This window comes from Tasmannia lanceolata, unplaced genomic scaffold, assembly GCF_043159265.1.
Source record: "Tasmannia lanceolata isolate RefF3 unplaced genomic scaffold, GAP_Taslan_0.1 ptg000002l, whole genome shotgun sequence".
Classification (NCBI taxonomy): Eukaryota; Viridiplantae; Streptophyta; class Magnoliopsida; order Canellales; family Winteraceae; genus Tasmannia; species Tasmannia lanceolata.
In genome coordinates, this window is record NW_027518679.1 from 46038144 (window position 1) to 46062766 (window position 24623).

General features: G+C 39.1%; 2 protein-coding genes across 4 annotated transcripts in view; both read right to left on the reverse strand.

The window, feature by feature from the left end:
• Positions 1-3622: 3622 nt before the first annotated feature.
• Positions 3623-13000, reverse strand: LOC143892344 (uncharacterized). The gene is made up of 5 exons (XM_077396895.1): positions 12992-13000; positions 12440-12510; positions 11004-11082; positions 6493-6533; positions 3623-4611 (listed from the first exon to the last, which is right to left on the reverse strand). Exons 1-5 carry the CDS (start codon positions 12998-13000, stop codon positions 3762-3764), a joined length of 1050 nt encoding a protein of 349 aa, XP_077253010.1. The 3' UTR covers positions 3623-3761.
• Positions 13001-19894: 6894 nt separating this feature from the next.
• Positions 19895-24623, reverse strand: part of DET1 (light-mediated development protein 1 / deetiolated1 (DET1)) — a 39091-nt gene continuing 34362 nt past the window's right edge. For 2 of the 3 annotated variants that reach the window (XM_077377194.1, XM_077377186.1), the window contains 2 exons: positions 20655-20754; positions 19895-20261 (listed from right to left, as the gene is read on the reverse strand). In XM_077377194.1, the coding sequence (XP_077233309.1) occupies positions 20125-20261; positions 20655-20754 (237 nt within the window). In that variant the 3' untranslated portion in view covers positions 19895-20124. Of the gene's footprint in view, positions 20262-20639; positions 20755-24623 lie in introns of all 3 variants that reach the window. The other variant, XM_077377203.1, reaches the window with a different exon arrangement.

Sequence of the window (24623 nt, forward strand, 5' to 3'; positions counted from 1 at the left end):
TGTGTGGAAGCGACGATCAAGTGTTGTAGGACAAGATATGAAATGACAGGCGCGCAACCCTTGGATGAATAGTGTAAATAGGTGTGGCTGAATATCTGTCACTAGAAAAGTATTGTGAGGGCTTGTAATCAATGGTTTAGATGATCAAACTTGGGTTGAAGTTCTAGGAACTTATTATCAATCCCAAATTCAGACACGTTTCTGTGCTCACAATACTATCTCCATAGCTCAACAAAAATCATGTATCCGGCTCAAGCTTTATTCTGTACTTTAGTGATGAAATGTAAGCCACTTTAAAACGTATGGAATGCAATGAGCAAAAATTTCAATACCTAGAGCTACCTGAGCATTCACTCTATATGGTAAATTCAAACTCACTTGAATAAGCACTCTCTTACTGATAATGGTTACTCCACTGACATAGTTTCTTCTTTTCTAACTCTCCACTTGTCATTTTGGTAAATGAAACAAATGAGATCCAAGCAATTTACAACACATGGATAACCCCTCTAATGCAGGTAAACGATTTGTCCAATTTAATATGCTTGAAAATCATATGGTGTGAATTTCATGCAACAAGGAACAAACTCACTTTGGAAATCAATTCCCAAATTCACAGCACAGACATTAATCTCCAGAAATTTAAAATTTTCAAGTTAGCTGGTCTCTCAAGGCTATAAACTCACCTCAGAAACCAGTAAACATTCCAAAAAACTTCGATTTTCTTGCTGCCATATGTGTTGGATTTCAGATAAAATCAAACAATATGCAGATTCCTATCAATAGATCTGATGGATAACAACTCAAAACGTATAAAAGAACTGCAATAGCTTCAAATGTGCAAATAATCTTCAACAGAGATCACACCCACAACCATTCACTGTCTTTTTCGAAGCAATTTTAAATAGTATTTCTACAAAAGCTTGATCTACCATGCTTTGATTCATTTTCAGCAATCAACTCATAATTCCAGTGTGTTGAATGGGAAATTTCAACAGAAGTGATGATACTTATAGACCAAAGGATTTTAAGAGAAATTTTGTGTAGAGTTCTCAGTTGAAATGAATCTTTTAGACAAAAAGCTGAGCTTCTTATGCTCTATTTTACACGTATCCAATCTCCATTTTCAGCAACTTGTAATTTTTCATTCAATCCGCTTCATTCAGTCTTCTTCATCAAGTCCATAGACAATAGAGAGTGAAAGCTCAACTCAAAGGAATAGATCTGACCCATCTCTTGATCTATTGAAATTATAAGGTGAAACTCTTATCAAATCACCACAAAAACGATCAACTCTAGTAAAGATGCACACGAACCAGCCATATGCACACGATCTCCAACAGCAACTTGAATGCTGATCATAAATGGAACCAGTTGTGACCGAGCAAGGAGAAGCTCAAGGCCTTGTTTCACTAATTAAACCTTCCCAAATTAAGGTTAAAAAATAGCAAAATGGAGAAGAAACTGAATAAACAAGTTTCTAATTCCTTGATTTCTAAGTTTCAAATTACAATTGGTAAGTTCTAAAATGAAAATGAGAGGCCAATTTCCTTAACTACCCTTATTGAATGAAAAATGCCTAAAATGCACATTAAGGGACTACCCATACTTATGCCCAACACCAAAAGTCATCTCCTAAGACTCACTCTCCATACGTACCATCTATTGTTAACATGTCGATGTAGAGAAATGGCCCTGGTATTGTGGAAAAGAAACCTGCAAATGGCATCCTTGGAGATGAACGAATAGGAGATTCACCACATTGCTGAAAAAAGAGAAATTTGGTCGTCTATGCTTCCGAGGATCGTCCGTAAAACGAAAACGGATCCGAGAACAAAGAAGCTCTGATACCATTGAAGTGTCTTACAATGAGAGGGAGAAGAAGATTATTGTGGTCAGGAGAGGGGCTTCACTTACGGCCTACAATGGGGTCGTATCCCTCCATCCGGAACAGCTACAATAAGTTAAGTCAAATGTCATTGAGAAACACCTTGATCGGATAAACTAAGGCCAAGGATCCAATGAGACACATTTAGGCCCAGATTGTTTTGAATTTTGAGAACCGATTATGAGTTCAAAACTTATTAATAGACTTAAATTTAGGTCTAATTTTGAGTCCAATAATCACTTTGGACTTACAATCGGCTCTCAAAATTCAAAACAATCCGATCCCTAGGATTCCATTTGAGAAAGGTACATCGTTATTTAGGGCTACAACAGGGTCGGGTTTTTCAAAACCCTAGCCCAACCCTGGATCCCATTATCTTGGCCCTGACCCTGAGTCAGGGCCGGAAAACCTCAACCTATTACCCGCCCTACAGGGTATTGTGCTGGCCCTGGCCCGCCCTGATTGGCCCTGATTGGGCAGGGCCGGGCCGGGCCGGCCCTAATTGACCCTAGTGCAAATACCTGTTAAGAGTGCCAAAAATAAAGCAACCACTTTTCATATGGAACAAAATGATCAATAAACAGAGAAAGGGAACAAAATAAGACAATATGAATTCAACAACATGACGGGCAACATAGACAATTAATAATAATAATCTAAAGAAACATCAATCCAAGATAATAGAAAACATTAGCAAAAAGAAACATGCACAGATGGTTCAATTCTATAATAGAAAACTCAGGGTTGGGCCGGGTCAGGGTACCAGAGGCATTAACTCAAAACCCGCCCGACCTGAGTCAGGGTCTAAAAAAATGAACCCTGACCCGCCCTCAGGGTTAGAAAATCCAGCCCTGACCATGTTCGGGCTCAGGGCTGACAGGGCCAAACTTGCACCCCTATAGTTATTGTATGTAATCCTTAATCTTATATGTACCATCTCCATTGGAGATGGGACCACGATTGGTCATCACACAATTTTCTACAAGATCAACGGTCTTGAGTCCACATATGCATGTCCACCTGTGAGACCCAACATTTGCCTTTTACCATTGATCTTGCTAGTGTCTATACCTTGTCCCTCTCCAGTCATTTTCTTCCATTCTCTCATATCCAAGGTCATCTTCTCTATTATGTTACTAGTCATCAAGTCTTTCCTCATTGTTTCTACCCTAGTTCTTATCGGTCATCACGAGAAATTATATGATGCCCGACTGTCAAGTCACGTGAAGGTGGCACTTCAAAAGTACCACTCTTGATATTTGATCCAACAGCAGCATCTTAAAAAGTGGGCTGCTGTTGGATCAAATATCAAGGGCGGTACCGTTTTGACGGTCGGCCACCATATAAAAACTCCGGTCATCACTTCCTAAAAAACAATCCACAATTTTCTCTTTCTTTTCCCAATAATTTGTGAAGCCATGTGTAATGGAAAATATTCTTGCTTTTCCTTGCCGTCCAGAAAACTATTTAATCAAAGAGAAGAAATTATATAATGGAATTTTTCTCACAATTTTCGATCCTCCATGCTAGAGTTTGATCTCTCCAGGAAAATGATTTACGTAAAAGTAGAAGTAGATATGGCTTATGAGTCATGAGTTATGAGTCAATGGGTCAACAGGAACAGATGTTGGCAGAGAAAACAAGCAAAATATTTCCCTTCTGCACGAAAAGCATTGAAGGATATTGCAGTTGTTGCACTTTTCCTTTCCTCATCAACAGAAACAAATGAAGATATGCCCAACTCTACGATACCCTATATTGATTTCAATTACTGTACATTCTTCAACCATTAATGACCCAGAATAGAGAAAGTTAAAAAAAAAAAAATCAACTATATACAAGAAAATAAGTGAAAAAAAGCTCTACATTCTCTTCATTCATCTAAACATAGAAGAAAAGGAAAACAACTAAGCCTTTTGTTTTTGTTGGGCTCTTCAGCAATGAGATTCATGAGCAAATCTACAAAGGCCAACACAATGACTCTATGAGTTCCTTTATCATTGAGCCTCAAATAACAATGCAAGAGATCTTGTAAGCAAGACCATTCCTTAAGTCCATGAGCTTGCACCATTTCTTCCATGGAAATCTTAAAATCCATGTACGGATTTTGTGAAACCATCTCCATTGTCATGCTTTCCTTGCAAAATCCCACCTCCATTATAACACAATCTCCTTCCTCTCCTTCCTCAGTCTCCCCTTTTTCTACCAGACCCGTTTCTGATTTTGAATTGAATAGTGGATCTACTTCTTCCATAATCGATTTAGTGGTGCAAGGAGAGAAGAAAAACCTGTGGGAGCTGATTTGGCCTTTGAGAGCTAACTCGGCCGAGTTGGAATCGTTGGAATCGGTTGACAATGTGGAGGAACTGGGTTGTTTTGTTTCTTCATTGAGGATGTAGAGATCTGAAGAAGTGGAAGAATCTGAGGGGTAATATGTGGAATTGAAGCTTTTGTAAATTTCTTCTCTAAAGGAGTTGGTTTTGGCATTTTGATTACAGACCCATGTCATGGTTTTGGGTCCTGATGGTCTTAAGTTGATGATAGCTTGGTGAAAAGCTTTAATGGAGGATTTGAGCTTTGGCTTGCCCATTTTCTGAAGTAGAAAAACAGAGAGGGGAAAAGAAAAGGGGAAGAGAAAAAGGGTTTGGACTCTGTTTCTGCAGAGGATAAAGAAAAAGAGAGTTGAGTTACTAAAGGGAGCGTAAGAATTACATGAAATGTAATAAATTTATAGGTGAGAAAGGGGTCGAGGGCTGCTGTTTATTAAATGTAGAATTGTAGAGTGATGTTACGTAAAAGAGGGAGCAAGAAAATTTTCGTTAGTGCCTACCAAAAAACAAGAAAATATTCTAAATTATCAATTCTTCCAATGCACATTCCTACCCAATTTCTCGTCTCTAGGTCTTTGTGGGCCAACACTCCCACTAAGTTATGTTATTTGGGATGCAACTTGGGTTGGGCAAGGAACCATTTACTCAACCCAAACCCGACCCAAGTTCCAACCCGACCCTAGGAACCCTTTTTTCCAACCCAACCCCGACCCCGACCCAGCCAGACCCAACCCAACCTGAATTTTTAAGCTTTCTAAAAAAATGATAAAAAAGGTCAGGTTTCACTCGGGTCGGGTTGCCAAAGCCCTCAACCTGAACCCAACCCGAACTCAACCCGAAACCGAACCCGACCCGAAGGTTCCCAAACATGACCTGACTTTGTTTTCGGGTTCAACCCTACCCAAGATGAACCCCTAAGTGATTTCACAAAATTTATCTGATTAACAAGTCATAAGACAATTCAGGGTTCAGATTATTATTAAGAATATGAAGGAATAATCGAATCAAGCTCATGGATTTACCTATAATTTGTTATTCAGCCCAAACTCTATATTGTTCGAACAGTGAAATTTTTTAAGTTAATATCCACAGTGGAGATAGCTTATACATAGCTTCAATGTATATCCTAAAGCAACTTTTGTGGATGTCTTTATTCTATTCAATATATAATTGAGCTAATGCACAGTTCAAATATACCGCCATTTTCGAGGGAATTTCGCTAAAAGGCATTTCGGGGGTAACTATTGGATGAGAGAACAACCACATAATACAAAATCTACTGAAAAGTGAGACTCTGTGGCTGTTCTCTTATGCAAAAGTCAGGCACAAAATGCCTCTCTACAAAATTCCCTAGCACATCCCTTTTTATCTATATCTATACTATGGGATTTGCTAAGGAACTGCGAGGAAACACATTTGGTGGCTGACTTTTGCATGAGAGAGCAACCACATATGAATTAAATGAAAAAGACAAAATTTGTTGAAAAGTGAGCCCGTGTGGCTGTTCGCTCATGCAAAAGTCAGCTACAAAATGCCTTTCCGCGAAATTCCCTAGCAAATCCCCTATACCATATATAATTCGAAAATTTGGGTGGCAACAAGTTATTTAATAGCTTATAAATATAAAGTTTCCATGCAAATTCTCTTCATCTATTTAATACCTTATTAATGCAAATTTCTATGTAGCGATAAATAAACACCTTAATTGTGACATCTAGCTAACTTAAATTTTCTACTCGAAAGCGAAAGTGCGAAATTTTATGCTAATTAAGGCCATGTACGCCAACCATGAATTGTTTTTCATGATAAATTAGTTCCTCAAATGGTGAAAGAGGGACAGGGCAGGTGGGAGAAGGAGATCCTTGAGAGGGCACGAATTAGTAGGGGCACGAATTAGTAGAGGGTGAGAAATGGCTAAAAACCAAGGAAAAATTCGATCATATTTTGGGTAGATTTTATTATTTCCTTGTTTTTCAAGGCTTTTATCTCCCTCTCCTTAATCAGTCCCTATCGCGTCTATCCCTCTCCCACCTACCCTCACCATTGGGTAAGCTAATTTTCAAGGAAAAAAAATTCATGGTAGCCAAACAAGCCCAAAGATTGTACTAAAAGAAAGAAAAGTAAAAAGAATTACTAAGGACCTGCTATTCGTAATCGCTATTATCTCCATCATACGATTGATCAAGAATGACAACATATAATTTGTTTTCTAGTTTCTACCCATAGATAGTTCAGAATTCACCTAAAGCAAGTGAGCCCAATTAGCATACAAACCTTGTACTCAGTGAGTCATAGGATGATGAGGATGGGTGTTTCTTTCTGGCTGTGATGGCTCACAATAATATCCAATCAGAGTTTGGAAGCTAGATTGATATTGGACACAATTCGATTGCTGGTTTAGCAAATTGGGTCAAAATACATGATTTTAAGATAGTTTTTTTTTTTTAATCATTGAAATCTATACTCTATAATCTATATAATGGGAAAAAATAATAAAAATTAACATTGTTCAAGTTGACTAATTGTTGGATCACCGAGTCTACCTGTTGTCCCATAAAAATCCTTCACATAAAAGAATTAAAAAGTATGCTACTGATATTCACACTACCATGTTTTGATAATTAAACTAACTTACCTTGTCTTTTATTATTTAACAGGCTGTCAATGGTTATTACAATCCCGAAAAACATCTCAAAAGACAATTAAAAAAGAAAAGACAAGGTGAGTCGGTGCAATTTTTTTTTTTTTTTGGTAGGTAAGCTGGGATTGAATCACCAACCTAAAGGTGCAAAGGCTCAACTCCAGTTAGTGCAATTATCAAAACATGGTAGTGCCAATATCATTAGACTAAAATATCGAAATCCAACTATTCAAATTCCATGCACATCGGGTGGAATTTCTCATTTGATTTACTATTAGATGAAGTGGAACTGTACCACCACTTTTCACTATTTTCCTCCCTCAATGAGTTGAACTCACCCCTTAATCACCGTTGCTTTTTTCGCCGGAAACTTGAGATCCGTTACAAGATTTTGTCTTTTTCCTGGACTCCCAAGTAAAAAGCTTTTTGTTTTTTTTCTTAATTGTGTTAATTAATTTACCCCGATTTAAGTAAGACAACTCTCTTTAAACAAAATGGCCCAATCGTTGCCTAGATTTGACGAAAAGATAGTCTAATTGCACTTAGTAAACGTAGGGGTGCAGCTCAGGTCAGGTTGGATCGGGTTGAGGCCTCAACCCTAACCCAACATATTACACCTCTAACCCGAAATCGGGTCCGGTTGAGTGGGTTTGGTTAGGGTTCACCTTGGGCCAAACAAGAAATTACAATAACTCAAAGAAAATCAAGATAATATTAAAGGATGGAGGTGGGGGCCGGGTTGGGTTGCCAAGGCCTCAACCCTAACCCAACCCAAAATTAAATCAGGTTGGCTTTTCCCAACCCTAACACAACCCAACCCGAGGAAATGCTAACAAAACCCGAGCAAAATTCGGGTTGAACCCTACCCAAGTTGCACCCCTAAGTATTTGATAGAAGCTAGCGTCATTCTTTCGCAATTCTTCACTCTAAGCGTGATTTGCATGGTACATTGCTGGCCCGTGATGCTACAAAACAAGCGCATGAATGAATTGCACCTATATCTTTTCAGGAGAGAGTGACACTGGCAATTTATAGGAATTGTACTTCCTTGAATTTATGACCCACAAGCTAATTTTTTGCCATTTAAAACTTATTCCATGGAATTTTGCAAATAAAGGGGAGGGTAGTTCAGTAATCGATCCTCTCATATAAATCCACAAACTGCACTTAAAAATACGTCTAGTCCCCATCCCTCCTATTCCTCGTCTGCATTGCCACACAGGACAAACATTTCCCATTCAAACTCAGCCATACTGTAACTCTTCTTATCTATCCATTTAAATTTACCTAAGGAATTGATATTTACACCCCCTTCCCCCTTGTTTTGGTACCATACATCTCCATCTATTTCTAAATTCCAATTGGCTGTTGGGATTCCCAATCAGCCATGCCAGTCAATTGGATTTTTCCTTGGATTTTTCTTCTTTCCATGATCTAAAAGGAAATGATATTCATTACTCCTTATTTAATAATGTACGTTATTATCCAAGCCGAAGGCATATATGCACGTAAAATATTTGTTTAACATGGAACATGTTTTAAATATTTACTGTTACGTGCCTTATCATCCACTCTGGATGAGTCAGAAGCTTGAGTTTAGTGTGATAAGTGTTAGTTGTGTTATTTGGTTTATTAGATTTGGATAGAGTTGAAGTTAGAGTCTTAATATTAGTGAGTCTTTTGCTTTCTTCTTTGTAAAAACCGTGTAAGCATCTAGTAGAAGGAATGCAGAAATTTATTCTTGGAATTTGGAAAGTGTGTGTATTTGCGCATAAAGGAGGATTGATCCTTCCCTCGAAGTGGGTCAAGAGGCAGATCTTCCCTCTAATAAGATCAAGTCCTTTACGAACTGATTTCAACATTTATTTCACTTTGTCCCAGCTTGGATTGAAAGAAAAATATTTCTGATGGAAAATATTTTGTCCAGAAGATTTTTTTCCTTCCATAATTTAGATGGAAATAATATTACTATGGTTAATTTAAAAGGGATAGCGTCATAAATTAAAGATCCTTATAAATAAAAATTAAATAGAATTGGTTTGAGTTATCATTTTTCCCAGCAAAAAAATTAAGAAATTTTAGAAATAATTTTCTTTTCCTGACTTTTCCAAAAAATTGTTGCAATTCAAACATGGCCTTAGTTTTTTTTTTTGGTGCCGTAGGGTATCCCCACCCCACTTCGTGGGGCGGGACTATTCCCTAGGGATGCGCGTAGGCACCCGGAAGACCACGCACATCGGGTAAACAAGGGGGGATTCGAACGCTCGTCACTGGGAGCAAACCCATGACTTTACGCCAAAGAGCCACACCCTTCCGGGTTAACATGGCCTTTAGTTTTGCTTAACTTAGATATCTGTTAGACCTAAAATCGGTAACAGGTACAGCAGTGATGTAAGAGCTGAGCTGGATGACTAGGGGAGCTGAGTCCTGAAGGACCGGAGTGAACGAGGAGTGAGGTGGTCGAGAAAGAGTCCTGCTATGAGGGCTGAGTCCTGCACAAGGCAAGCGAGGTCAGAAAACCAGACCGGGTTTTACTCCGGACAGGCCCTTCGACACTCAAGTCAGTATGAGCAGGAGTGAAGGGGAGATGTCTAAGAGTTTAGGGAGAGAAGGGATTTTTCGCATTACCCATTGGTCTGAGCTTTGATCCTGTATTTATAGGAAAATCTGGTGAGGTGTCCTGGACAGGTGTCCAGGACAGGTGGCGGCCTGTTAGAGGCTGCAGCTCACCTACTCTGGGACAGGTGGCGGCCTGTGAGAGGCTGCAGCTCACCTACTCTGGGACAGGTGGCGGCCTGTGAGAGGCTGCAGCTCACCTACTCTGGGACAGGTGGCGGCCTATGAGAGGCTGGTGTTTTCACACCCCATCAATATCAAAATGATTATTTATTGTTTTATACCGTCGAAAATTATACTTCCACCCCTTAGCATTTTCACCAAAACACCCTATTTCGAGGAAAAGAACAACGAAAGGAAAGGGAATACAGTCAGTTTTAAGAAAAACATGTGCTTGAATGACATGAGGCTGACACAAGGTTTGTTGGTGTTAAACTATCAAGAGTGAAGGTCCCATTCCCATTTAGCCTAGCTCAAAAACTAAACTCAACTCGACTTCAAAGTGAGTTGATCGGTTCAACTTGACTGAGTCATTAGAGACTTGATAAAAGCTCGAGGATGTTTCTCTACTGAAATACATAATTGAGTAAGTTGTATGTATTTTCTATTCATTTTTAGTAATAAATTGCTCTTATAGTATCTTGGCCTTCTTTTTTTCTCGAGTCAAGTTGAGTTGAATCATCGAGTTTTGGTACTATGCTCATTTTATAACAGATTATAAGATCTTGGATTGAGAGCTTAGCAAGATATTATTCTACACTTCTTTTTCTTTGTTCTTCGCTATAAATTTTGGAATTTTGTAGTGCATGAACCTAAATACCTAATTATTGTTTACTTTGCTAAACAAATTTCTGAATACATGTAGAAACTTGTGGGCTCTTTTATTCCATCAACCTCTGATCGATAGCTTCTACATAGAAATTACATCTGGTTGATGGTAACAGTTCTCCTTTTGTAGGTTGGAGCTCAATGAAGCCAAATAAATTAAGCTTGAAGCACTTGGTCATGAATAGCGGTAGCAGATCACTAGGGTACAAACCATACGGATGAAACAGCAGGGATATTTGTAATCGAAGCTAGGATCCAATAAGGAGTACTTATGCAGAAAAAAAAACAGCATGTAGGAATTTATTCTCGACTTGTTCTAACTCTTTGCAGAAGTGGAACGATGTTCTTCTCTACTTCTTGTAACTTTTTTGGGAAGTGGAAGCAAATGAAACTGACTTCTTATCATCAATGAATCTTGACCCTGTAATCATAACAGGGTTTTACACCAGATTGTCACCATCTGTAAGCATGCATTTTTTAATTTTTTGCTACCTTTTTAGACTCCCATTTTTTAATTCGGCGTGAGGGACTTAGTCATCGAATGGTGACTTGCTGAAAGAAGATACGTGCTAAGGCGGCACATAATAGGAGTGGGGCAACGTGCGGGTAGTGGAGCTTCAGTTGGACTAGGTCAAAGAAGTGGAGCTTCAGTTGCCACTCGAGGGGAGGTGGATGATAACCACATGGAATAATGGAGGACATGCAAATAAGGGAGCTTAAGACGGGCAGTTACCAAAAAGTTCCCTCCAAGAGAACGTGGGGTAGTGAGGAATGGGTACCTGAATAAAGCTATATAAGGAGACGTTTGTATACAAGGAAGAGGTCCCATAACCAAATCCAAACATGTTTTAGCATTTTATCTTTATTTTCCAGTTATATAGCTCATCTCTGGATTAAGGAAGCAATGAATTCATCTTCCTAGGTGAGTCTTTCTCTTTAATTCAACTATCCCTTGCACTGGCATTTCGTTTGTGTAGTTTCTTCGCTTAGCTTGAATAAGACAGTCTATCGACCCTAAGAGTCGTTTGTGTTTTGCGCACATCGACCAATCGCGAGTCCAGGTCAACGTGTTGTTCACATTTGGGTGTGTCGTATCCCTACTTATAGCATCGCATCTGCACTTACAAAGTCCTTTCCATCTATGTAAAGGCAGAGGAGCCAAAGGAAGAAGTGTCACTCCCCACTCCACTCCACACACACATGGTTGCACTGACCGACCGCGTTGGAGCGTATTTTAGACCAAACACCATCTTTTTTTGAACACCCAGTGATATATGGTGTATTACACGACGTTAAATAGCTCGTAATACAAGAAGTAAAACTACAAGCTTTGGTGCTCCTAGAAATGCTAGTGACTAATATTTATGAGAGCACCAAAACACATGATAGAAGGACTTGCAATCGGGAAAATCATTCGCTTGGGGAGAATCCTAATCTAGTTTTGCCGAGTGGTTAAACTTTCCAACTGGACCGAAATTAACTTGGACACGCCCTTATCATTCCAAATGTGGCTACTACATTTAGACAACACTTGAACGAGAATTTCCTTGAGTTATCTCAAATGGTGACTTGCCAGATTCTGGAAGTGATAAGGCCCAGCCACTCCTTTAGTGAGAATTTTTTATAAGTAGGTAGAATGGTGCAACAGTGCCATTCAACTATCACTTTGGCAGGGTAATAAGCCGGTCCAGCAGCTGCCATACACTGGAGTGGTCTAGCAGCTACCATAGACTTGATCCGTATCCCCAAGTGCTACTAACCAGCTAGAGAGTAGAATCAGGATTGGCTAATTGCAGCTTTTAACAAGGCCGAACCTTGGTCTAGGAGGCCCTCTTAGCGTTTGCCCTGTGTTTGCCCGAGGAGAATTAAGCCAAAATTTGGTAGTAGGGTACACCTGCCACTCAACAAGACCAATGTAAACGACTCTGCCTCTACAATACCTCAACAAAAAGTGAGGTTTTTTGTGGCAGATCAACCAGATCTTGGAACCGCTAGACTAAACAAGGGTCTTGTTGAAGAATGGCAATGGAACTAGTGTATCAGGAACAATAACTAGAACCAAAACCAGCCTTATACACCACCTCCAAACGCCCTGGTCATTATGTGCTCCTGTTGTAGGCAGGGGGCAACTAGTACCTGACACTAGGGTCAGCCAACCTTTCGTTTGGGGCAACTACATCATCGAGAACATCGGCCCAAATAGGGACCTAGTCATGGAAATGATTCAATAGATCGGTCCAATGTTTAGACTAATACACAGGGCAGTGTATAGGAAACCGTACCCTGATTGGTATGGCTACGACTTCCCGTACCCTAGGTGATGCAGGGAACGTAGAGCGGCAACATAAGATGGAGATCAACGCAAGAAGCAACTAAAATAATCTCTTGGGGGTTTGAAAACTAATGCCATAGTTTGGAGAAAAACTCCAATATAACACTTGAAAGGAGCCAAGCTCCTTCACCCACGTGAATGAGCCAATGCTTTCTTCACAAGTGACGTCCCAAAATAAACTTTATTCAAACTGTTTTTCTTTTCTCATGCCATTACATTATATAGAGAGCCAAACCTAAGAATAACAACCCTAAATACTTGCCTAACCATTATTCTCAATCTTCTAACTAAAGCAACAGAAACAAATAGTAGAAACATGACTAAAATATTTCTAAAATAGTAATCCTGTAATATACCTGTACCATATCCGTAAAATGCATATAACTTAGCCAAATCAAGTCTAAATCACATAATCTTGGGCTCTTTATAGGTAATGGAAAAACCTTTCTAAAAATACCAAAATCAGGCCAAATGAACAAGATTTGATGCCCCAATAAAATACTACAAGTAAAATGACAAAAATATAAAATATAAAATAAAAGATTTGATCCACGCCTCACGTTCTACATCATTTGCCCCCGCTTGAAGAAAACTCGACCTCGAGTTTAGGCCATCATCCTCCAAATCTAATTATTTGGCGCTGCATCAATCTTCTATTATTTATTTATTTTTTCATCTTTTGTGATCCTTTACATGAAGCTTTTTGTTTTGTTTTGATAATGATCCTTTACATGAAGCATAGCCATGAAAAAGGCTCTCGAAGGCACTGTCAGGTCCATGGGAGACGCTCATAGATGCGAGCTTCGAGTAGTGCTAATTGTGTGGGAAAGTCTTCACTTGTTGGAGTTTTTCGTTCTCCACGGCTAGATCAGGCTGGATGACGTTAGGTGCAGCCACTTCTTCATCCCGTTGGGCATTCCTTGGAGATCCCTTGTGCTATGATACTAACTGATGCAGGGAGTGTGAGCAGCAACACCAAGATGGAGATAAACACAAGCAGCAACTAAAATAATCTCGTGGCTGTTTGAAAACCCATGCCACGATTTGGAGAAAAACTCCAATATAACACGTGAAAGGAGCCATGCTCCTTCACCCGTGTGAAAGAGCCAATGCTCTCTTCACAAGTGATTTTCCAAAAATAAACTTTATTCAATCTTTTTCTTTTCCCTTTCCTCGTGCCATTATATTATATAGAGAGCCAAAACCTAAGAATAGCAACCCTAAATACTTGCCTAACCATTATTCTCAATCTTCTAACTAAAGCAACAAAAATAAAAAATAGAAACATAACTAAAATATTCCTAAAATAGTAATCCCGTAATATACCTATACTATATCCGTAAAATGCCTATAACTTAGCCAAATCAAGTCCAAATCGCATAATCCTGGGCTCTTTAGATAGGTAATCGAATTTTTTTTCTAAAAATACCAAAATCAGGCCAAAAGAATAAGATTTGATGCCCCAAAAATACTAAGAATAAAATGACAAAATATAAAATATAAAATATAAAATAAAAAATAAAAAACTTGATCCACGCCTCACATTCTGTGGTGAGCCCTACATCTCCACCCAAACCCATGAATAAATTGGGACCCACCATTTTACATCTCATGTTATTGTTGTCATGGGCTACCGCTTTACACCTCATGTTTCATATGGGGTTGGGGCTACCATTTGATTGGTGGGGCCAATCTTCATTTTACACCTCATCTTATTGACAGAATGGGGCCACTGCTCTACACCTCATGTTTTATTTGAGGTTGGGACTTGGGACTACCATTTGCTGGGTGAGGCCCATCATCTACTAAACCCATGCATAAAGTGGGGCCACCATTTACCCTTAATGTTTTGATAATTGCACTAACTCAGCTTATCTTTTATTATTTAAAACAATGTCAAAGGTTATTTCAGTCCCCCAAAAAGTCGAAGGCAATTAAAAAAGAAAGAGAAGCTGAAAAGTGAAAACATAGTCCCGGTTTGCAGTCGTACGTGGGGTCGTAGGCCCTTCCCTAGGGAGGAACTCTAATCAATCCTCATAAGACTTGGGTTCTCCTTGGTATCTATGGTAGAAAAAGGGAGTGATTCATTCATTGAAACACGTTAATTGGAGAATTACTACCAAAAAAGGGAGTGATTCCTAAGAAAATATTCTTGGTTCCCACAATTTACAAGGAATTTAAATGATTCTAGCTTACTTAGAGGGATATTATTATAAGTTGAAGGTCTCTCTAGATAAAGCTTGCCTTACCCATTGTAATCAGACAAAGGAAAAGCCTGAAATTCAGGAAAAGTTTTTCTTTGCCAAAAAAATTCTGCAATCCAAACGGGGTAAAAGAAATTCCAGCAAAATAAGTGCTGGTGGATTTTGAATCCCAAAATCAGGGGCGGAACCAGCAATTTACACTTGGGGTGGGACTAATTTACACTTTGCCTGCATTGGTGGGCCGTGGTCATATCACTTCGGAATTTACACTTGGAATTTCTGCTTGTATCCAGGATTTTGCAAGTCTTTCTTTTCCTTTTTCTTTCTTTCCTTCTTTTTATTCATAAGGGGGCAGGCTTCCAATTTTAAAGGGGCTGGGCCCAACTGAGTTGGGCCACCTATTAAGGAGTTTGACCCAACTCAACAGGGGCAGCTGCCCCTCTTATAATACATGTAGCTCTGCCGTGTCGTGGGGCCCCCACACTATATGTGGCTCTGCACCTGCCCACAATATAATGTGGAAGATTGAAGCATGGATTTGGAATCCCACAATATCCTCTGAATGATTGAAGCATGCTTGGGTTTTATTTATGGATATATGGTACAACAGGTAGAAATCTCACAAACAAGTCTATAAATACATGCTTTGAGGTTCTAGTGTTTAACCACCCAAGGGTTTAAACACAGCAGAAAGCGTGTGAAGACCCAACAGCAATGGCCACTCCTCGTCTGATGTCTGTTTGCACCATTGTTCTCCTTGCATGCTTGCTCTCCATTGCAGCTGTGAGTGCGTCCAGTCGGACATACATTACGCTCGATGATTCCGTGATCACTTATCCACCCATAGAGGGAGGAAACCCGCCCTGCACAGGAGGAAGTTGCCAACCGGCACCTGGGGCACCCTACCAGAGGGGTTGTGATCCGAGCACCGGGTGTAGAACTGGTCCTCCCCCGGCGGCGTAGGACGTGAAAGCCGAGCAATGGCTAAAGGAAATATACCTATCGAATAGTTAAGAATAATTGCTGAATAAAATTATTTATGTTAGAGTTCTATATAGAATGATTTACTCTTCTTCTCTGGCTTCTCTTAAATGTGGGTGTGCTTGCTTATATGCACTGGGAGAGATTTTATATGCTCAAAAATTACAGTGGCCCACTTCATACAATGATCCAAACCATTCAATTGCTGGGCCCCAATGTGAATAGGCTATACCCTGTTAATCCCCTCCATAGGTTGATCCTAACACTCCGATAATCAGAGGGTGAGGATCATCCTATGGAGATGATTTACAGGGTATAGCCTATTTACGTCGTGCGCCAACAAATGAACGGTTTGAATTGTCCTGTGAAGTGGCGCCACTACATTTAAAAAAAAATTCTACACAGCATATGAAATCTAGTCTACCCTGAGCCTGATTTTTTTCCTGATAATTCAATCAAAATATCTAGCACTTTCCCGAGTTAAATGAGAACTTAATCTTAACCATCATTGACTCGACGAGTCGACTTATCCATATCCTTGTCCACAAGCTACTATGGAAATGATCCTGTTCGGTGTGAACTATTCATCGTACTCATTCTACGTGCTTAGGGTCCGCTACCCTAGTGGCCGAGATAAGCCACCCAATGCATGTATTGCGATAAGTCTGATGTTGATTGTGTGCAAGAAGAGATGTTCAGTCTCAACCCCAACCAGGAACTTCTTGGTCTGTGGGCATATCTCCCCGCTCCTTAGGATTTGTGAATCCAGGGGCATGATGTTATTCTAAACATTAACTTAATGATCCCTTTGGATCTTGGGCAATGAAAAACAAAGAAAAACTTGAATTTAATGAGATGGGTTTGATGTACCTTTGACCATGACCACCACTTTAAAGCTTGAAATCTAACGTAGACACCCCCATTTTGCTAGACTTTACAAAAGCAAAAGATTTGGTAGTTTGTCAAGTTTCGAGTCCGTATTCCACCTAGGATTAGGCATCCATGCATTTTATTGTAGATTTCACTTCATTATGGGAGTTTTGAAGTTGATTCGTGATCCTGAAGGTCTCTAGGGGGTTCCTTTGGCCTCTAAAAGATGAAAGTTCAAGTTTCCAAGCAAATAAAAAAACCTGCTATTTTTAGAATTTTCTGGGTTTCCCTCATTTTAGCCTATTTTGAACTGCAGGGGTATTTTGGTCATTCCCGATGTGTCTCGTTTGAACCCCGAACTACGTCGACTCTGATCCCAGTGAGGCTTGGGTACGTAGGCAGCTTTGATACTTGATGGCATACCAATCACGAGTCTGCTCCACACATAAATGGTGGGCTTTTGTACATTAATCCTTAAATTAAAAGTAATTAAATCATTTAGGACTTTCCATGAAATTAAAATTTTAGGAGAACTTTCACTTAGATTGAATTCAAACAAATTAAGAAAATCAAGATACACATTTAGGAATTACATTGAAATTAGATCTTAGGATGCATGTCACCTAGTTCGCACATTAATATAGAGTTAAATGAGTCATTTAAAAGAAATTCAAAAGAGTTAACTTTTGGAATTGAAGACCGATTACCGGGCAGGAATGGTGCATGTGGTGGTAACTCCCCATACCTTCCATTCTCGTAACCAAGTAACGAGTCTAGATTTCTGGTCAATTATGGGTCCTAGATCTCTCATCTAGGTGGCGACTCTGTCACTCTCTTTTACGTGGAATTTGGATTGCCTTAGTGATCCCAAGTTCACGAAAAAGATGAATTAAATCACACCTTGCTAGGCTCGGCGGCTTACCCCTGCCCTTATAGGTAATGGGTTGCACGTTTGTTTACACCCTATGGCTTGGTTGTTGCTTGCTTGGTTGGGTAATTAAAATCAATAATAAAAAGCACACGCCAAACTGTAGGACCCGATCCCTCGAGAGAAGTCTTCGACCTTTTCTAAGCACAATGAGGGCCTAAAAACGCCCCTTGTTCTTCTCTTACCTTACACACCAATAGGTCTATGGGAAACCTCTCAAAAGTGAACTCTCTCTCTCACTCACTCTCTCTCTCTCTCTCTCTCTCTCTCAATGAGTTCTAGTGTTATAGTGTGTAGCAAGAGAGACTATGGGTCTCTTTTATAGGCAAAAGCTCCGATAGAGCTTTCCTAAAGTACCCAAATTCGTTTGGCAATTAAACCCGAATTAGAAAGTGCAATTAGAGGCATCTTTCCCTTCTCAAACGTTTCCAAATTTAAGGGATTTCCTTTTGAACATGAAAGGTTTCTAAGCATGCAAGGCCACACTCAAACTAGCAAGCCTAAACATAGCAATTCTTGTCTTTTATGGATTCTATCAAGTTTAGAAACTCTAGACTTTTAGAAACTTTCCAACACATGACACTTTCTTACGATGCTACCTAAGGACAAACATGTGTTAATAAACACATTACACACTCTTGTATAATACCCAATAGATGTCATGAAATATATTATTAATAAATGAAGGTTTAATATATCAAACACTAGCTTTTAGGGCATACACTCTTAACAATGGAAACATTAGAGAGAGAGAGAGGAAAAGGGACCCGATGGCCATATTTATAAGAGAAGAAAGCTCCCATAAAGCTTTCCAATCTCCCCCATTTTCGTTTAGTATCTTGGGCCCATGATTAACAACAATTTTCCTGCATTTTGTAAACTCATTTACCGTGGAAAGTATTTTTCCAAAATAGAATTTTCTTTCCTATTTTCACTGTAAAATACAAGCCTACGAGCCCTATGATTTTTCTACGGAATATTATTTTTCATGGAATTTTCTTCCCATCAAAATATCTATAATAACCACTAAACTCATGCATAGGATGGGGTCCACCATTATATACCTCATTTTACGCCATGCATAGCATGAGTGTGTGCCACCATCTTACACCTCATGTTTTCATGGGGTAGGGCCCACCATCTCTACCCAAACCCATGCATAGGGTAGGATCCACCATTTTACAAACTCATGTTTTGACGTAGTGGGGCCCACCATTTTTCACCTCATTTTGATGGGATGGGGCCCACCATTGTACACCAGGGCTACGAATGCTCGTACTATTATAGGTTTTGATGGACCCCAAGCTATGCATTTTACACCTCGTGTTTTGATGGATTCTTGCACACCGTTTCTTTTTCCTCCTCCCTCACACTCCTAAAGCTTCTTTCTGATAACAAGATTTGAAGAATTTCAAAAGGTTCTGGGAGTCCAAAAACAAAATAGTGTGTCAGAACCCATTCGAGAGTTGCATCTTCAGACAAAGTAATTATTCCAAACATGAGTAGATTAAGCTTCAACCATTTACAACGCAGATGAGGAAAATCTGTACTCAGGAGAAGAAGAAAATGAAAATCTGAGTGTTTTCATAGAAATATCAAGTTCAATAGATTTGGTTAACCTTGCCTTAGATTTGGAATAATTATTCTGAAAAATACAGATTTTGGGTGACTTTTGGAAGATTGAAATTATTTTATTTCGGGATACAACTTGGATTTGGATGAAAAGAAGAAATTGGTGTCATTGGCAAGCAAAGACAACTAAAAACAGAGAAATTTTAGAATTTTTGACAAACTCAGGCTGATATGAAATAGAAGAAAACAACTGAACAAAGGGGTATTTTCCTATCCGTATAGGCCAAAACGGAGTAATTTCGTTGTTTCCATCTATGTGCTGCTGAAATGGGAATAAAAAGTTAAAAACTGATCATATTTTTTTCAATGAAATCTTTCAATTTCTTACTTTACTATGTTCAATTCTATGTATTCCTCTATCCGTAGTGTACATTGAATGCACAGAAAATGGCTACAACAATTTCTGTCATTCGTATTAACAGCTACTCTAGGAGGAATGCTTTTATGTAGTGCTAACAATTCAGTAACTATCTTTGTAGGCTTTGTAGCTCCAGAATGTTTCAGTGTAGGCTGATCTTATTCAATTAAACAATTTACTGTTGCAGAAGTCTTGTTCTTGACTGATCTGATGTTCAGAAATTTAGAGCATTAGTAAGAGGAAAGATGTTTATCATTTCAATCAATTTGCAAAACAAGGATGCCAATTAAACAAAACAGGGAAAAGAACTAACGATAGTACCTCATAATATCTAACAAGTAGAGAGCCAATGGAGCTTCCTGGATCGCAAATTTTACTATGGCTGAAACAATGGCTATACTGTTCACTTCTACTCAAAGATACCCATGGCAACACTAAAAAAATATGCAGCGCTGCTCGGTTTTCTACCACTATGTTTAAAAAAATAGAAAAAGAAACATACAATCACCAACTAATTCATCTGCGGAAATGAATATTCACAACAGATGGTGGCATGAGTGTCTGCTGAATGGAAAGAGCCAACGGCAAGATCGGGTGAAAGAGGAATGACGAGATCTTTTTTGGACGATTATCTGCACCACCAGCCTCAGGACCTATTTCAAACCATCAAACCAGTCAGTTCAAATTCAAAATGCCGCCTAAAATCTCCGCTCTAAAGCTTAGAACACGACCCAATTGAGTTAGATGAAGCCTTTGGGGAGCTAGTCACCCATTATTCAGTTCTTGCAACCAACAAATCGGGTACGGTTTAGAATTACTTAGTAATGACAAAGGTTGATCCATCATTAGCAAGTCAACGGAAAAATTAAGAATATGGATAGCTAAGCGAGTTGCCTAAAATGATTTGCGGAGTTGGTCTCGTTGTTGTTCAAGCAACTGGCAAATCAGGTATGGATCGGAATTATTTAATAAGAAGTCAATGCATCAGAACTGATTGGCTCACTCAGGTAGAGAATGTTGACAAAATTTACCTTGGATTCACTTACCTGGCTTTATCTTGAACTTGAGGGAATTAGGGTGTCTCCTTGAAATGAATTTGATGGGATGCTCAGTAGATTGTCGATGACGTTCAGTCGCAGAAATGAGCTGGAAAAGCAATGATCCAGTATATGAATAACCTTAAAAGAACAAATATGGTTACTATTGTAGTAAAGAGTGCAACATTAAAAAAACTGCCAAACCTACACATGAAGAAGCCACAAGTTGATACTAATAAATACCTATTTCATAATGCCAATTACAGAAACTCTTGACCAAAATGACAAACTACTAATGCTGAAAGAGCAGTCCATAATGAAATTCCAGGGTGGCTAGAGAGATTTTGTTCCTTCTCTTAAGTTTGTTCAGCACCTACTGGGGTCTTCCTAGGTCATATTGCAGATCTCTGAGGGGTGGACCTACGCGCCAAGGCCTAAGAGAAGTTAGATATTCTGGAGCTTGAGTCTCTTGGCTTTGCTATGAGCTATTTGGAAAGAAAGAAATAGTTCGACTTTCGAAGGATTATTTAAGAGTAGTTACGCCATTCAGCAGCAGGTATTTCTGTTGACTGTAAGGTGGGCTGTAGTTCTCCCAGAGTTTAGGGGATTCCCTGAATCTTCCATGAAGAAGATATTGGGCCCAGGTGAGGGAGAACAAGATAGTAGCTAGTAAACCGAGGCTCGTGTGGTTGCCTCCTACGGGTTTTGTTACGCTGAACTTTGACGGGTCTAGTGCTGGGAACCCGGGGCTCATAGGTATGGGGGTGTCCTCTCCTATACCTATTCAGCAGCAGGTATTTCTGTTGATTGTAAGGTGGGCTGGAGTTCTCCCAGAGTTTAGGGGATTCCCTGAATGTTCCATGAAGAAGATATTGGACCCAGGCGAGGGAGAACAAGATGGTAGCTAGTAAACCGAGCCTCGTGTGGTTTGCCTCCTACAGGTTTTGTTAAGCTGAACTTCGACAGGTCTAGTGCTGGGAACCCGGGGCTGATAGGTATGGGGGTGTCCTCTCCATAATGCACATGGTGTAAATAAGTAGGCCTTCTCCAAGTCTCTTGGTCAGATGGATGATAACAATGTGGAACTGCAATTTAAGAGTTTCTAAACCATGTCAAGTGATGGTCCAGCATATTTGGCGCTCTGCCAATAGTGAGGCTGACCATCTGGCCCATTTAGGGGTAGATAGACCTGGTTTGTAGTAATTTGACTATCTTTCCTGTGAATTTCTATTAGATTTCTTTTTTCTTTATTCTTTCGCGTGTCATCCAACCATCGCAGCCCCCGAGATTTCCTCCTTTTTAATAGATCATCACTATTAAAAAAGAAAACGAAAAAGAAAAATTACACTGAAATCCAAAATACATTGGAATAAAAGGATTTAAAATGCAAAAGTGGACTTTAAGATACATAGTTCTAAATGTCTGACAACTACAAGCTTAGTTGTCAATTCCGGCCCGTTTCGGACAGAATTTTTGGAGCACAACTGCGAACACGACTTACACTGAGTCCAAAAAATTCGGTTAAAATTTAGCTGAAAATTCCCTTCTCAATCAAGCAAAAAATGGGGAAAAGAACAAGATATGGCGTTTTTCTAGCTTTTCCCATATTGAGCCTCAAATATGATTGTTTTAATAACGTTGAGGGGCTTTTGGTATCATTTACCTTCCCAGTCAAATGGGAAGGTTATAAGTAACACATCAAAAATCCCTTGTTTGAACACAGTTGAGGTTTTCTGTCTAAAAACCCTAACTGGAGGTTGAAGATGACAATTTCAGACAAAGATTTCGTGCAAGCTCTCTTACATCTAGATTTTCATTGCATTAAAGAACCTATGGGCAGTATTTTTTGTCTAAATATTTCCCATTTTAAAAAAAGAATCAAATTAGAAAAATACAAATCTTTTAGCTTCTTTTCCAGAATGGATCAGTGGAGCGGGTGGAATGTCTAATGTTCCTATCTAGGAGAAAAACAGAGCAGCCACCATATCGGAATTGACAACAAAAGAGCCAAGTTCAACAAAATATATTACTCATGGGCTACATATTCTAAACCACCAACACTCTATATGAGCCTAAAATAACCAACTTTTAATAGTTATAATAAGTCATATGGTGAGTAGTTTAATGTGAACTTTAATAGGTACAAGACATAAATTGACGAGAAATATAGGAATTACTGTAGTAAAGAGTGGGACACTAAGGAAATGCTCAACCTACACATAAACAAACCACGCGTAAATACTAATAAATAGAAAAACAAAAAGGACACTGAAATCACAAATGCATTGCAATAAGGGACTAAAAATCATGATACATACATAGTTCTAAAGGTTGACAATTACAGGTTTCCCCTAAACATATCACAGGCTACATATTCTAAACAGCCAACATTCTAGATGAACCTCAAATAGCTTGCTTTTAAGATTTACAATAAGTCCTATAGTGAGTGACTTAGTGGGGAGGTTTTTTGAATGATGAAAATGACCGAGGTGGTAAAAGAGGCAGGCTACATATTCTAAACAGGCAACATTCTAGATGAACCTCAAATAGCTTGCTTTTAAGATTTACAATAAGTCCTATAGTGAGTGACGTAGTGGGGAGGCTTTTTGAATGATGGAAATGACCGAGGTGGTCAAAGAGGATACGTCCAGAGTCAGTACAATATCGAACAAAAACGTTCAAGACACAATCAGTGAACCTCCATGGAATAGAGTTCTGGTCTTTGAATCATCTGACGACGTTGAGAGCAGGGGGCAGAGCAAGGAATTTGCTCCAGGGGGGGCAGAGAATTTTATTTTTACAAATAAAAAAAACAATTACCCGGAATTTGCTCCAGGGGGCGGAGCTGAGATTGTCTTAACTTTCTAAGACATGAGGCCCCTCTAGTCTGCTTTCATTTTTTTTCTCTGACCCTAGTTTTTTGCACAACTATGTGAACCACACTTTCAGAAACATAGTACATGTGACCATTTTTGGGATGGATGTACAACCAACCTAGGATGTTCTGCGTCTAAATCTTGAAACATGTAAACCTCGGTTTAATTTCATTCCATATCGACTACCTAGAGGCCATGTGAACATAGTTACTTCTGAAAGTGGATCAGGTGATCCATTCCATTCTCCTTCACCTAGATTGCACATAGCACCATTTCCTTATGTTCTGATTTTTGTGAGGGATATAACACTCCTAGGAGTTGTACGGCCTATCTTTTCTGCTTATTCTTTAGTAGTTAACCGTTCTTTTGATTTTACAGTATTTAAGAAAGACAACTTAAGAAGAAATTACTGTAGATTTTAAAAAAAAATGTTGTAAGAATCAGTCTTTTTTTTTTTTTTGAAAGATGACATTTATTTCCAAAATCCGAAATTACATCCGGGGGACAAGATGTCCCCTCAAACATACATGTGAATGCCCCACCCAAGCTACAAAGGATAAACTGTAAGAATCAGTCTTATTGTAATTTTTCTTTTATTTTAGTCTATGTAAGGGAACTAAACATCGACTAAATTTTCTTTTGTTTTCCACTAAACTCGCCTTACCATTATACCTATAGAGAAATACCAAAAAGACGCTCCCCCAAGTCCCCCACCCACCCACCACACACACAGCCCAATTGAAAATATAGGATTCCCAGTTTCCTCATGACATCCTACTGTAACCAATTTTAATCGAATGTTTAGTACACTTATTTTGACATTCCTGGCTCACTTTGTATTACCTGACAGTTCGCTGACATTACAAGAATAACTGATCTTAAATCCACTTACTGACCTGCTTCTCAAACCTCGAATGGGACGGATGCTCTCAAGGAGCTCACAATGAAATATCTGGATATACAACAAAACAGAAATGCTAGTCCTTGAAGGTGTTGCTAAATCTCCTCATTTCTTATTTATTAAAGTATTAGTCTTGACAATTGCATGGGTGAGGACTCTTCCTTCTTTTCGGTTTGTCTAGGCCTTCGATCTTTGGGAGGA

What these genes read in the sequence shown, in the direction of transcription:
- LOC143892344 (XM_077396895.1), bottom strand. An exon ending in TTGGCTGACCCTAGTGTCAG is followed by an intron (nt 11,083 to 12,439) that starts GTACTAGTTGCC and finishes AGCTTTATTCAG; the next exon opens with GTACCCATTCCTCACTACCC. An exon ending in TATGACTCACTGAGTACAAG is followed by an intron (nt 4,612 to 6,492) that starts GTTTGTATGCTA and finishes CCTATAAATTTA; the next exon opens with TTACATTTCATGTAATTCTT.